The sequence below is a fragment of the Poecilia reticulata genome, chromosome 15 (assembly GCF_904066995.2).
Source record: "Poecilia reticulata chromosome 15, P_reticulata-male-v2, whole genome shotgun sequence".
In the NCBI taxonomy this organism is placed as follows: Eukaryota; Metazoa; Chordata; class Actinopteri; order Cyprinodontiformes; family Poeciliidae; genus Poecilia; species Poecilia reticulata.
Genome location: NC_088844.1, coordinates 10,803,337 through 10,818,354, shown reverse-complemented (window position 1 = coordinate 10,818,354; position 15,018 = coordinate 10,803,337). Strand labels below are relative to the sequence as shown.

The 15,018-nt window shown below is 43.7% G+C and overlaps 1 protein-coding gene across 3 annotated transcripts in view; it reads right to left on the bottom strand.

The window, feature by feature from the left end:
* Positions 1-15,018, bottom strand: part of pcnx2 (pecanex 2) — a 28,768-nt gene that overhangs the window by 2,111 nt on the left and 11,639 nt on the right. For 2 of the 3 annotated variants that reach the window (XM_008429196.3, XM_008429194.3), the window contains exons 15-36: positions 14,796-14,828; positions 13,977-14,148; positions 13,742-13,852; positions 12,869-12,960; positions 12,029-12,138; positions 11,695-11,803; positions 11,256-11,348; positions 11,004-11,154; positions 10,318-10,459; positions 10,060-10,237; positions 9,061-9,169; positions 7,873-8,002; positions 7,169-7,227; positions 6,846-7,061; positions 5,727-5,980; positions 5,401-5,634; positions 5,209-5,312; positions 4,153-4,297; positions 3,839-4,069; positions 2,972-3,129; positions 2,173-2,289; positions 134-312 (exon numbers count right to left, since the gene is read on the bottom strand). In XM_008429196.3, coding sequence (XP_008427418.2) covers positions 134-312; positions 2,173-2,289; positions 2,972-3,129; positions 3,839-4,069; positions 4,153-4,297; positions 5,209-5,312; positions 5,401-5,634; positions 5,727-5,980; positions 6,846-7,061; positions 7,169-7,227; positions 7,873-8,002; positions 9,061-9,169; positions 10,060-10,237; positions 10,318-10,459; positions 11,004-11,154; positions 11,256-11,348; positions 11,695-11,803; positions 12,029-12,138; positions 12,869-12,960; positions 13,742-13,852; positions 13,977-14,148; positions 14,796-14,828 — 3,127 coding nt within the window. The remainder of the gene's footprint in view (positions 1-133; positions 313-2,172; positions 2,290-2,971; positions 3,130-3,838; positions 4,070-4,152; positions 4,298-5,208; positions 5,313-5,400; positions 5,635-5,726; positions 5,981-6,845; positions 7,062-7,168; positions 7,228-7,872; positions 8,003-9,060; positions 9,170-10,059; positions 10,238-10,317; positions 10,460-11,003; positions 11,155-11,255; positions 11,349-11,694; positions 11,804-12,028; positions 12,139-12,868; positions 12,961-13,741; positions 13,853-13,976; positions 14,149-14,795; positions 14,829-15,018) is intronic. The other variant, XM_008429195.3, reaches the window with a different exon arrangement.

Genomic DNA, 15,018 nt, shown 5'->3' with positions numbered 1-15,018 from the left:
TTTTTTCACATTTCTGTAAAACCAAAAACACAAATGAAGTCTTTTTTCAGAGGCACCACAGAGACGTTCTATGGCTTGTGGTTCAGTGAGGGGTGTGTGTGCGTGTGTGTGTGTGTGTGTGTTGGTCATGTACCCGTGTTGTGATGCCTGTGGCTGTGCGTCGTCCGCGCTCTGTGCTGGTAGAGGCTCAGGCTGTTTGACGTGACAGAGGACGGCCGGTTGTGGCTCAGCGAGGAGGAACCGCCGGCACCGCAGTCCACGTCCTCCATGTTCACGCCGCTGTTGCAGCTGGTCAGGTTGTCCTTACGCACTCTGCAGGACAAACACACACACACACAGACCTCCTGTTTATTTATTTATGTCAGTGCTGCAGAAGCAAGACGGCGATGCGCCATCAAAAAATCTGCAAGCTTCGACAATCCCAGGTGGCTGAATGTTGCGAAACTGTGGGAACGTGTGTGAAAATACATTCTGAATGATGAGACAAAAATCTATTTTAACGCTCGGTGAAAAGAAAGCAACACCTTCGAATGAAGACGTGATCTCAGAGACACTTTGGTCCTGTCCGGAAAGACATTTAGGACCTGAGAAAACCCAAAAGAGAACGGTGCAGCCGCAAAGACGGATATCTGACAGTGATCAGCAGCAAAACAGAGACTACATGATTTATTAAAGCTAAAAAAAAATTTTTTTTAAAGAGAGAAATGAAAAGCAACGCAGCTGCAAGAGCAGAAAGTCCATTTCCCTCTCCATCTTCTCTGTAATCTCTGTCTCCCAGACGCGCACCCTCACTGTCCCTGCATGTGTATTTAAAACTACATCAACTTGGCAGAGTCCCTCCCCGGCACTGGGAGTCAATATCTGTAAATCCTCAGTGAAGCACTCAGTCAGCCTGCAGGGAGCCAGAGCACAACAATTACAGCGCAGTCCTTTTCCAGAGAAATTCATTCTATAACACAACCAGCTGAACGAGCGCTTTATGAGGTTAGCATAATGCGCGTTATAGCTCGCCTCCAGTTCTAAAAGAGCCAAGCCTTAGGAAATGGCTCAAGTGACTTTTGAAGATTTCCAGAGAACTTCTATAAATGATGGGTTTGACAAATGTAGTACTCAGAAACTGGATTTTTTTTTCCGTGGCTGCTTTCCCAGCTCTCCTATCACAATGATACTATCCTGACATGATTTCTCCAATTATTTGTAACAAAAATGTTATATTCAATCAGCCAAAATTTCAATAAATATTGAATGTTTCTTCTTCACCACGATCGGTTTCTGCTTCTCCACCATCGGTTTCTGCTTCTCAACCATCGGTTTTTGTTTCACCACGATCGGTTTCTGCTTCTCCAGCATAGGTTTCTGCTTCACCACGATCGGTTTCTGCTTCTCCACCATGGGTTTCTGCTTCACCACGATCGGTTTCTGCTTCTCCACCATCCGTTTCTGCTTCTCCACCATCGGTTTCTGCTTCACCACCATCAGTTTCTGTTTCACCACGATCGGTTTCTGCTTCTCCACCATCCGTTTCTGCTTCTCCACCATCCGTTTCTGCTTCCCCACCATCGGTTTCTGCTTCTCCACCATCCGTTTCTGCTTCTCCATCATCGGTTTCTGCTTCTCCATCATCAGTTTCTGTTTCACCACGATCGGTTTCTGCTTCTCCACCATCGGTTTCTGCAGTAGCTCCAACATTTCTCAGGTATTTAGAACATATTTTTAGCATCCACCAAAAAATGTAAATGTCAGCAGTTGCTGAACTTAGAGACTACAACACTTACAACAAGAAACCACATCCAAGAACTAATCGTTACAACAAAATTAAATTAATGCATTGCATTATCTCCATCAGTTTCTTTCAGTTTTATGAAGCGTTTGCAGAACTGGAGCTGTGTCCCTGAAGTGATACTTGCGGAAGGTCCCTGAGTTCAAGTCCACATGGAAGTCATGTGGTCTCTGGAAGGACCTTGAACGTCTTCATGCGCGCGGGCCAAAATAATTTCAAACGAGCCTTTTATGCGCAGGGTCTCACTCGAGAACCTCAGGAAATGAACTTGTGACCAAACTAAAGAAAGTCTGATCTCTGCTTACATCTCTGCAAACTGAGGAGGACAGAAAAGGAGTGAATTTGACCGAGGAGCTTTTAGTCGGTTGGTGGAGTGAGGGATGGAAACTGACCGCAACCATTTAGAGCAGAGCCAGGAACGAATGGCGTCCAAACTGAGAGCCCCTCCTCCGATGCTGCGGAGTGTGCGATGTGTTCCTGCAAACGATGTTGTCAGCGGTGACACGTACCTGAAAAAAAATTAAGAAAAGTGTCTTTCTTTTATACTATGTCTGGATGGGACAAAATCTGAATTTAGCAACGTGACGAGTCAGCTTCCGAACTTGGTAACACACAATCTTTCCAAGTATATTTAAAATATTTCTGCTGCAAATGTACACATGAAACAAGACCAAACTAGCATACAAGTAACTTCTTAACAGGAAACAGAAGCTTAATTCCTTAATATTAATGAAAAAGTAGGAGTTCCACTGGCAGATTATTTCACTTTTAACATAGGAAAAACGTAACACTTTATTTGAAGGCATGTGCATAAGACTGACATGACACTGTTATATAACATGAAGGAGTCTTCATGAATGTTTATCATGAAGTGTCATTCGGTAAATAATTACACTTTTAATGCAAAGCTGATATTTTTGTGGACTTTTAATGCAGGTTTTAATGTAACTTTGCATTTGATGTGTCAATATTTACCAAATAATGCAATGTCGACAGTGTAATTATCTACCAAATTACAAATAGCTTCTTATAAGTGAAAATATCTGCCAGTGAAACTTTCTTATTGATATTAGAGCAATTATTCATTTAAAACAAGCTCCTACATGTTGCTGAAAAGTTACTTTTAAGTCAGTTTTGTCTTTGAATTTGCACTAGAAACTAGACTTAAAACACTTGGTACTATCACCCTACATGGGGTATCCCAGCGGCTGGTCGCAGGACGAGTTGACCATGTTCCTCAGCGCTTGTTTTGAGTTCTGGATGCTGCCGCGCTCCGGGTTGCGGTTCCGCAGAAACACCAACTCCTGCTGCTGGCCCGCCCATAAACCGCGCACACACTCCTTATTGATCTGCAGCGAGAGATCCGATGAATGTTCAGCATCTTGCTCGTTCCGACAAGGTTAGTCAAAATGTGACGCTGGCCTGACAGTCGAGCAGAATTTATATTATTAAGGCATTTTAGTGAATTATTATGTTAAACTAACAGAAGTAATACAGTAAGAAAATAAATCTTTCATTTTGGTCAAGTTGGTAAATATAGTATACTGCTCTCATTTTTCAGTTTTTATTTAGCTAGCCGCGAATTTCCATGTATTTGAATGGATTTTCATGAGACACAAGTGATACAAATAGAATGAGTGAAAAACATATCAATAACCTTATGTAAATTAAATAATTTTTTTAGATATCTTAGTTGTTTTTTTTTAAATTTTCAATGGTTGAAAATATATATTTTCTAGATATAATCAATATGAAATAACCAGATTATTCTAGTCATGTTTTAAATCATAGCTCAAAGTTTGGCAGATCTAATTCACAGGATCTGTGAAAATCAATGTGCGAGTCTTGCAACATTCTCTCTAGTGGCTTTAGATCTGAACTTTAACTAGGCCATTTTGATATTAGGCGAATCTCCACTCCAGCATTAAGTCCTTCACAGCCTCTAGTCGGGTTTCTTTCCCTGTCTGGTTCCATCAGACAGCTTCCATCACAGCATAATCCTGCCACCACCGTGTCTCACGGTGGCGACGGTGCGTTCAGGGTGCTCGTCTCCGCTACCTTGATGACCTTGAAGCTGAGGTGGCGCTTGTACAGCATGATGATCTTGTACTCGTCTGTGCCGTCGTCGATCATGTGCCTCAGGGTGAGCAGTGTGTCGCGGCTGGACAGCACCGCCTTACGCCAGGCGGGGTCGCTCTCGTGGCAGATCACCAGGCCGCTGCGGTAGTTCGTGATGGCTTCGTACAGGATGGACGCCTCCTCCGTCTCCTCCAGGCACGTGAAGTGGTCCTGCAGGACAGTTCACAGGGAGCGGTGAACCACCGGGGACTCAAATCACCCACAGTAGATTCTTCTGCTGGAGTCGGCTTTACCTGATGCAACTTGAGGCTCATTCTGACGGCAGGTGCCACCACCTTCTGCAGCAGGTCCAGGTCGGTGAAAACCCACTCGTCTTTGGTGGCAATGCGGAAGTCGCCTTTAAACAGGGTGTTGAAGCCGTACAGAAAGGACTCCAGGCTTTATGAAGGAAGAGAAGAAGAAGAAGTTGTTGTTTGTTCCTCAAATAATTAAAGCAGCCACGTTAGAGCTTGAAATGAGGCAATAAAATGTGAGGCAGCCTTTGATAAAAAACTAGATGAAGAAAAAAGCTCCTTGACAACAGAAATCTGTTTCAGTTTTTTTAGGATTTAGCTGTTGGCGCCCTCTTCTGGTCTTTCATTGCGGCTGCAGGAAAGAACTCGGTACAAAGCTCCAATTGTTTAAGGTTGAACTAAAGGAATTCATGATAAATCAAATGAAGCTTCCTAAACATTTTCCAGACCAGAACTGCAGACTTAAATTTCTAAATATCTGCATCAACTTTTGACGAGTCAACAATTTTTTTTTACCAAATTGGATTTTGGGTATGTTTTGTGAAAACTACCAAGTTTCTTTGAGATACACCCTGATGGCCAGAGTTTTTTTTTTTATTTCTTCTTGTGGCATCTGGATATATTCTGATCCAGATGCCAAAACTGGCTACAGCTCGGAATACCTTTATCCTGTTTGTTAAAACTCCAAGTTGTGATGTGAAAACTCTTGTCTGATCAGTTTAGTTTCTATATTTCATTAATTCACAGCAAAGGTCATTTCTGTCAAATCACTTTTGTTTCAGAGGCTGAGAAATGAGTAGTTACTGTGAACACTTTTATATTTAACCAGAAAACACTAGTGTTCAACTGACCTTACTGTAAAATGTCTTTTTAAAGTTATTCTTGTTCCAATAGGTTAAATATATGCTTCCTAGTCCTTTTCGTCCCAAAACAAAGAAGTTTTAGGAAAGTTTCTGTTGTTCTTTTTCATTTTGCCACACAGAATCCTGCCAATTTTCACCAACACATCTATGAAACGTAGTAGTTTATCCATACACGTGCGTCGTCATCTTTTACCTGTTGGACATGTTGTGCGACGCCGTGCCAAGTGACCTCCTTCCCAGGACAGACAGGGCGTAGCACAGCGTCACCAGAGGGGAGTCTTCATCGCTGTCCACAGGCTAAAACATCAGATTACAAACATAAACAAAACAGTGAATCTTTCGCGAGAAAGACGTTCACCCCCTTGGCGCGCGGGTCGGTCTGTACCGTCTCCATCTTGCTAGCGCAGTGCTGGATCCACTCCAGGTAGACGTTGCAGAAGCTGGCGCGCGTCACCCCCTGCAGGCAGTGGACGTAGTCCTCGTCGATCTTCACGCTGAACACCTGCGGGTCCCGCTCGATGTGGTGCCACTTGGTGTAGGACTGCAGCGCCTCCTGGATGCTGGCGTCCTTCAGCCAAGCGCCCAGCTTGGGCGAGTGGACCAGGTAGTAGATGATGCTCTGCGGGCGGAGACGGAGGGGGAGATGGAGCAGTCGAACCACTTGAACGTGCCCCTCGTCCGGGGCTTTCGGGCCGGAGAGCAAAAACGTACTTTCAGGTAGTAGGTGATGAGCAGCTTTCGGAGGTCGTACACCTGCAACATGGTGGCGGCGTTGTTCTCGCTGATGCTGTATCCCTCCAGCAGGTACTTGGTGGCCGTCACCTCCCAGGCCAGCCAGCGCAGGTTGAAGGCGGCGTTGCACGACAGCGTGTGAGGCAGGTGGCCCGGCTCACAGCAGCAGCAGCCGTCGTCCTCCTCCACGCCTTCGGTGATGGCCTCCACCTCCCTCTGCTGACAGTAGGTGCCTGAGACGACCACACACACACGCACACACACGGGCAGATTATGCACCCTTTCAAATTCAATGAAGTCCAATTCAACTAGAAGTTCTCCGACTGGCTGAGTCTTCGCTGCAGAAATACTAAATCTCACCAAGTATGTTTGGTCTAGTTTCCTATGCACAAAACCTTAGTGCACTTAAAAAAAAGACAAAACTAATTTACAAGCAACTTTACATCACAACACAGGAGCTTGTTTTAAGTTAATAATACCTTAATTTTGATGAAAAAAGTACTCAATCTGCCAGTGGAACAAGAAATTTGTCTCATTTCATAACTTATACTAAGGGAAAATGTCTTTATTTTCTATATAACTAGCAATTTTTCAGTCCAACTCCTCTGTAAATGTCACAGAGAAGCATAGTTGTGATGACGAACGGGGAGTGTTTTAAAGAGCAGGAGCTTCTTAAAGAGACAGAGTCCCAATTTCAAGGCACCAAATTACAAAGTCAAATTTATTATCCGTTATGTGTGATTACACTCTAAAGCACTTTTATAGCAACTGGAGGCAACATAGTTACTTTATTGTGCTGTGATATGGGACTACGTGCCTGGGAAATACATAACACCGCCCCTTTAAGAGTATTTTATGTGGAATTTATTTGACAGACCTGCACTAAATAGTGCATGATCGTAAAGTGTAAAAGAAACAATGATATCCATGTTTTTCAAAATACTCTGATATTCTTAAATAAAACAGCACAACTTTGTTTTGCAAAGAAGAATGGACTAAATAACAGTCCACTGGTGGAGACGGGCAGCTCCGGCAGATTGTTCGCCAATTGCTGCTGCCACTAGTCTGGAGGAGCTGCGTGAAGAAGTCCAGCTGTACCTCTGAACTCCAGCCCCCTGAGCTGGAAGGTGACGAGGCCGTTGCCGATCTCGATGAGGTGGACGAGGGCGTTGAGGTAGTCAGAGGCCAGGATGAAGCAGTCTCCGGCACTGTAGTTGCCCCACCGGCCCAGCATGAGATCCCCGCACAGCGAGTGCTGCAGCGAGCGAGTCAGGTACTCGTAAAAAATCGAGTTCAGGTTGTTGTCGTCGCAACCTGAAGGGGGCAGCGGAGAGAAAACGTCACATGTTCTGACAGGATTTAACGGAAGGAGGTGGAGGAGGGGTGGGGGACGGAGAAGTGAAGAAGTACGGCGACCAAACCTGTCTCCTTGTCCACCTGGGACACCAGCCTGCTGTTGGAGTTGTCGATGCGCTTTGTGCTGACAGGAACAGGAAATGGAACAGGATCGTTAGCCATGTTTGTCACTCGGACCTCGCCACAAAAATATTGTGCAAAAATGGTCAATCTGTTCAAGATGGCTTTGCAGACTTCTATTTACAAAAACCTCAAGAAAAAAAAAGCTGTCTCCTTCCCTTTGCAATCGTGCAATAATTTCACGTGGAAACCTAAACGATTGCCGCGTATCAGGACTCAAACTGACGACTTTCTCATCAGACCCCAGCTGAGCTCAGGCTGCCAGCGATTTGCCAGCGTCCAGGATTTCATTCTGCCTCTAAACAGCCTCTAAACAGAGAGGCTGCACAACAAAGCCGTCAGAGTATTTTTAGATGCCTCTCGTGGAAATGCTCATAAATAAGTGAGAGGAGACAGAGAAAGATTTGCTGCGTGTCGGTGGTTTGCTCAGCTTTAGAAGGAACTCAGAAGGTATTTTTTCATTTTATTTTTCCTGTTAGCAACTTTCCTATTAGATAAACCAGTTCTGTTCATGAATGCGTAAACATTACATGAATACATCAAGAAAGGCGTATAAATAAATAAGCTGACAGGCTTCATAGGACAGCTTTATTCTGAAATCTTGAGGCTGTGCCGACAAAACGCCTCTCGGTTCAGTAACAGGCCTCACTTGTAGTTTCGCTCCCAGAACCTGACGGGCCGCGGGTAAGACGTGATGAAGATGGCGCTGCCGAGGAAGGGCGCCAGCGGCGTGTAGAAGATGGTGGTGAGCAGAGTCTGCAGCAGCAACATGGCTGAGTCTGGACGGAAGGAAGTGAAGGGAAGTAAAAAGGTGGAAGCGACGTGTGGGAACTGGGATGTACAGCGAAAAGAAAAGTATTTGCTTCCTTAAAGACTAGTTTCGTTCTTGTTGTTTTGTCAAATGAAAATGTTTCAGATCGGCAAATATATAAAGTGAATTCAGTTTTCAGATACGTGACTCCCTCCATAGTTAAGGCACCAATTAATTGCAATAAAGCACATTTTTGGTTGCAATTTCATAACCCACTCCTGATTGTTCAGCTTTATTTGCTCATTCTGAATAACATTTATGCTTTTATCTGCACGTCTGTTGTTGCCCACGTTTTATTGTCACTCATTGTAACTAGTGTGTATTTGTAGAGCTCAAATACACACATTTTGAACGTTTTGTAATTAACCAACTCAGCTCCTTTAGACTGGATTATGCTATGTTTATAACTAGAGTATTTATGGTAAATTTATTTACTGCACATATATCAGTGTGTGAATGTACTTGCTTTAAGCGCTGCTTTACTGCTGTTGCACAGAAATTTCCCCATCGCGGGACGATGAAGGATATTTTCATTCCGTTTCTTCTATTGTAAAATCAGAAAATTGTTAAATTGAAACCTGTCAACAACATGAAGTTGGCCAGCTGAGCTCAAAAAGCAACAAGACCTACAGAAACTCAAAACAGACGATTAACCCGGAAAGAGTTTCTGGTGCTTTGACGTTCCGGTGAACCGCAGTGAGAGACGATATCCACAAAAAGAAGAAAACATGAAACAGTGGAAAGCTTCTCTAAAAGTGGCAAATACTCCAGGGGTGCATCAGTGACTCTTTCAGGAGGCCACACAAGAATCTAGAGAGAGAAAAAAAAAGCTCTCCAGGTCTCAAAATTTGTGATTCGACAAAAAGCAAGCGACTTCCACGAGAGTGCGCCGAGGTGAAAGTCACAGATCGAAACATCTCAGTTTCCTGTCACAATTTATTTGACGATCTGACTGGAACATTTAAATGTGACTAAACAAAAGGGAAAACAGAAAGCTGTAACGGCGCAGTGTTTGGGGAAGGATACGAGGCACGGCAAAAGGCTGAGCGAAGGCATGGAAGGCGCTTCCCCAGGCGATCTGCCAGGGAGCGATGTAAACCAGGATGAAGTGGAGCTTTAGCAGCAACTCGCGCATCTGGACAGGAAAAAAAAAAACAAAAAAAAACAGAAACACACAGTCAGTTTGACGTTAAGTAAAATTTCACTCCTTATACAAAACCCAAAATGAATCTAAAACCTGTTAAGCTACGTGATAAGTTTCTGCCTCGTTTCCCAGCAGGGTTTTCCACTGTATCGGCAGGAATGATCCTCTGCTGCGATGTTGGATAAGATTCTCCTGAGCTACAGGGATATCAGCGAACTGGATTTGGGGGCTGAGCGCGCAAATGAGCAGTCTGACCTCCAGCGTAAACTCACCAGAGACGGGGGTTTTTTTTAAAGGTCGACAGTAAATCCTGGCGTAAGGAGGAAAGTTACAGCCCTGCGACGAGACATTATGAAGCAGCGCTGTCAAACTCACTTTCATTTTAAGCCTTGTCTGAAAATCTGAATGTTCTTAATTGTGCCAGAAAATATTGACAAAACCAGTTAAATCTGTTAAAACATCAATAAATAGTTGTTCCTAGACAATTCAGAATTACAGATTTTGTGGTGCCAATTTGTTTGCAAGTAACTTTTACACTAACGTATGAGGTTAAATGTGACTTTTTATTACTCGCCATATCAGTTACGGACTATAATTTGACCAATTCTGAGAAAATCTGCATTAAGTCAGAAAAAAAAATGCAGAGATTCATTGGTTTTGTGTGAATTTTGCAGATTTGTGGAAAAACTGGAAGGACTTTCTGATGTAGTTTGGAGTCTAGAGAGCCACTTAAAAAGCTGTGGCAGGCCAGATTCGGCCCCTGGACCTCGAGTTTGACACCCGTTGTTATAAAGGCTTTGCACAAGCCAAATGTTTCTGTATGTGAACGTTTTAAACAAAGTGGGAGGTTGAAGGTCGCCCTTCCAGGCGTGGCCGATTACCTTGTGGAAGACAATCGACATGACGAAGAAGTCCAGCAGGAAGCTCTCAGAGGCGTGCGGACAGTCGAAGTGGAAAAACACGAGCGTGAAGAGAAGCGTGAGGAACTGGAAGCTGGGGTCGCAGAAGGAGGAGCGCAGGAGTTTCAGCCCGGCAACCGTCGTCAGGAGGACGTCGCAGCTGCAAAAAGCGGCGACAGATGAGAGAGGTCAGGCAAGCGGACCGACGGGGGTCGAGCGAGTTTGTTTTCGGCCGCTCACTGGATTCCCAGCTTCTTGCGGTGGCTGAGGGCGAAGCCGTCGTTGGTGAGGGCGCTCAGCACGATAGCGGGGTAGACCAGGTACTTCTCGAAGCACAGCAGCCCCACATACAGGCGCTCGAACCACATGAGCACGGCGTCCTCTGAAACAGAAGCAGGGAGACAGTTTCGCAGGAGCTCAGAGCCTCCGAGGATGAGAAATATTTGCAAAAATATGCAAAAACCGGGACGTCTTGTACGCTAAATGTTTTGCGGTCGTGTTTATACAGCTCACTTACAATCAGGTGTTTTAAGTGCTATTTTTGACTTGAAGTGTTTATTTTTTTTCACTGTGTAATGATGACACAACAAACAACTTCATTGATTTTTTTTTAATTAAAATCTTGTGAAAATGTTTTAAAGCGCTGGACTTTGGATTGTTTTTTGTTTTTCATCAGAAAAAGGTCATTCTCCAATTTCCTAAGAGACTTTTAACCAAATACAGTAAAATTACTGGTTGTATAAGTAAAAAAACTTCAACTTCTATGAATGATTCTCACCCTGTGTGAATAGAAAACCCACATCGACATCGAAATTGTGCATAAAAAACACCTTTCAATTTAAAAACACCGAAAAGTGAATCATCATTCCACCCTGGAAATGAAAACAGTTCAAGTAAATTAATTCAAAGCCCGAAACGACACAGACCTCTGGGCTCAAACTGGTAGTACTCTTTGGTCTTCAGAACCGGATGAGAGATCCACAACCAGGGGTGATGCTTCCGCAGCTGAGGAATCAGGTAGTGGGTCACGAACCCCACCGTCCCCGCCAGAGCGTACAGCACGATGGTCACGAAGGGCTGCGAGTGAGTTGGAGGAGAGCAAACCTCGTCAGGAAAGGTAAAAAAAAATATTACAGAATAATAAAATATTACAGCACAAAAACAAGTGGGAAGCTGACCTTCAGAGAGAGGAACACAGTGCTCGCCGTGATGGCGAAGGTTAGGATGTAGGCGACGGAGCAAACCACCAAATCCGATAACAGAATCTCCTTCTGCGGATGTAAAAATTTAAAAAAAGGAGGCTCCAATTACCCATAATCCTCTAGAATATTTCACGCTCATACGGTGGGGTTATTTCTGTCTGTTTGTAATTATAGCTTCCCATTTAAGTGCTTCCCAATCCCTGCTAACTCTATAAATGTTGTTTGGAGAGGTCCGTGTCGCAGATTACCCGGTAATCACGTGCGCTTATCAACTGCAAACGCTGCTTTACGCTCTGGGATTACGTGTACCGGTTGTCTGATTGCGGCTACTGTGAGGCGGTACTGATTAGTGTGTCAGTGGGTCCAGTGGCCGGGTGATAAACCCAAACCACCGCGCGTGTCGCTCCGTGGTTACCATGGAGCTCTGCAGTTTCTCGGGCAGCGGGTCTTTGATGTCTGCATCTTCCTCCTCCTCTTCTTCACTCTCCACAAGTGCGGGCATTAATTTGGACTTGATGAGCGATCTGGAAAATAAAAACAAGAGCGCTCACTCCCTTATAACTCGGTTCCCTTTAGTCACATTACAACCAAAGACTTTGGCGTATTTACAAAGTAGCACAAAATAGGAAAATAATATGATCGTCTAGATGATATAGGAGTTAAATTTGACTGCACATGTATTCAACCTACTTTATTGTGACGCTTCTAGTTAAAACCAGCTAAACACACTCACACACACACAAACTCACAGCAGCACAGAGGGGTCGCTGCTCTGCCGGCTGAGGTGATAGGAAAACACAACCAGAAGGCCACAGAAACCAGAGAACAGGGCCGGTGTGTGTTGCTCGTCCCACGGCTCCTATGGACACACACAAATACACACTCACACCTGTCTTTATTCCATATTTTTTTCAACAACTAAGATTTTTTTTCCCTCTAGTTGCAATCTGGTGTGGACCACATGTCGCCCATCTATTTACTTAAAGACGTCCAACTCAGATTAAGATTAATATTTAAGGAAAACATGCAGATTGAATCAGGTCTGAGCTTGCTTTCTGCTTAAAGGGGTGGTATTATGTTATGTTTTATTATGTTTTCCAGTTACATAATGTCATCTTACAGCTCAATCGAGTGATTATGTTACCTTCAGTTGTTATAAAAATGCTATATTTTATATGACTTAAAAGAATTTTATGACTTTGTAATTTAAAGCCTTGAAATTGGGGCTCTGTTTCTTTAAATACTCTTGCTCTTTCTGAAGCTCTGCCCAGTGTTTCTTTGAGAAGTAACTCCTATAATGAGCTCAGTTCCACTAAGTGTTTGCTAATTGCTGATGGCTAGTCTGAAGGAGTTGAACAGAACGCACAGAAGCTTGGAAAGTGCATCTCGGGGAATGGTGGCGATGGTTCACCTTGAGGCGGTTCTAAGTCCAACCAGAACCAGAATGGTTGCCACGGGAGATTAAAGGATTTCTCAAACATGCATGAAAGAATCAAAGCAACACTCCATGAACGTTTTTGATGAGGGAACAAACATTATACTGTGACGTAAATCTCCAAAAAAAGGTCAATTTTACGTAAATGACTTACCTTGAGCGCTCCGAAGCAGAAACCGTACAGCAGAGACAAAGCGACCAGACTGCGGAGGATGCTGTAGATCGCTGAGATGAGACTTGTGGCGGCTGAGGCACACAAATGACATGGAGAACGTGGTGAAAAGCACACAGCAGTCACTAGAAGCAACAACCGAGGAAACTAGCAGGTCGACACCTGTCAGGTAATATTTAATCTTAATTTTTTCTCTGAAATTTTTGTTCCTTATACAAAGATAAGTGCTGGGTTACAGGGACCAGAGAGCAACATATTTACTTTTTTGACCCACATAGTCTTTGGCCTACTTCAAACCCACATGCACACTTGGTGGTGACCCATATTAAACCCAGATTTGAGGCTAGTCTCTATGGTAACACATAAACAATGTGGACTTAATACTTGTCAAAGCGTGCGTGTTTATGGCTTCTTTTTCTTCTTGATGCTTTTAAAAATATTTTTGTACTTAGAGCAGAAAGTATTGTATTCACCTGTGCTCTATAAACAACGTTTTTATTCATCACCCTCCACAAATATTAGCATTGTGTAAAGAAAACATGCTGGGCAGTGAGCACCAAGTGGCAGGAATCGCCAAAGTTTCAGTAGTAGTTGCTCTAGCTTCATATATTGTTATACAAAAGGGTTTTTCTGCATAAATCTGGGATTACCGACATGAGAATTATAATCTGACAATGACACAAGGTCACTGTCGGGATAAATCTGACCAACCCACACTCTCAGAGGTTTGATTAATTTGATGCAGCCGGGATTTGTGGCGTAATATTGTCAACATACAACAGAATGTGGCAAAACACGATGAGAAAAACGCCTTTAAGCTCAACTCTGAGACGTTCATTCATCGCCAGTACTGACCCGTTCCTCCAAAGAAGTGCATGTCAATCTGCTCCAGCAGGTAAATGGTAAAGGTGTTGATCTGAGGGAAAAGGCCCACCAGGAAGGCGAACGGGAAGCAGTAGGTAAAACCTGGTTCATGCGCAAAACAAACATTTCTTAGTAATTAGCAGAAATAAAAGCCTTTCTTTTTTTAAAACAGGAAATGAGTTTGAAGCAAACAAAACTACAGCATTTTTATGATCTGCCCTTTTACCAACTAGAACGTCCCTAACGAAGCTCAGCACATCGTAGCAGATGATGGTGACTCCGTACAGAGTGGAGACCGGCAGGTCCTTCCTCCTCAGTAGCTGCTCCAGCAGCCAAATCAGAGCACAGAAAATACAGAAGTAGGCTGCTCGACTGTAGGCCACCAGCTGGTTGTGACCCTGAACACACACACACACATTCATGTGTTTGTTTGTAATACCTTGTGGGGACCATTTTCCTGACACATGCTACATTGTGGGGACCCACTGCTCCTTGTGGGGACCGAATCCTGTTCCCCCACAAGGGGACATGCTGTTTTTGGCTTAGGGGTTAGATTTAGGACTAAGGTGTGAATTGAGTTTTGGTTAGGGTTAGGTATGATAGGGTTAGGGTTAGGTATGATAGGGTTAGGGTTAGGTATGATAGGGTTAGGGTTAGGTATGTAATGGTTAGGGTTAGGATAAGGGTAAGGTTTAGGCTGTAGAAATGAATGGAAGTCAATGGAAAGTCCCCACAAACATAGCCACAGGTATACAGTAACACATATCAAACAGGAAGGATGTTTACTCATTGTTAAGGCGTTGTGGGTTTTTTTTACATTTGCTTTGACAGAAACGGAACCTGAAGCCAGAAGGAGGTCGTCTTTAGTAAATATAACTTCAGTGCTTTGAAATAGATTTATTTTTAATTGTGGTGTCAAATATCTAAGGCAGAAAAAGAAGCAAACAGAGAGAGCGACATGCAGGGTGTTCACGTGTTTCTAGGGTTTTATCCTCTTCTCTGTTTTTTTGTTTTGTAATATTTCAGAACGAAACGGCAGACTCACATGCGTTGGTGACGCAGCATCTGGCTGGACGCTCTGGAAGAACAAACAAACTGTACTTCAGCTAAGACAGAACGCCTCACAGGGTCAAGCAAAGGTCAAGGCTGAGAGTTGGAGCTTACTGATTTAAACATTCAAAACAATGAATGAAATTCCAAATTCAGCAAAAGGCAGCAGCTAATAAAAAGCATCCAAATGCAATGGTTTTAATAGTAACATCAGAGCA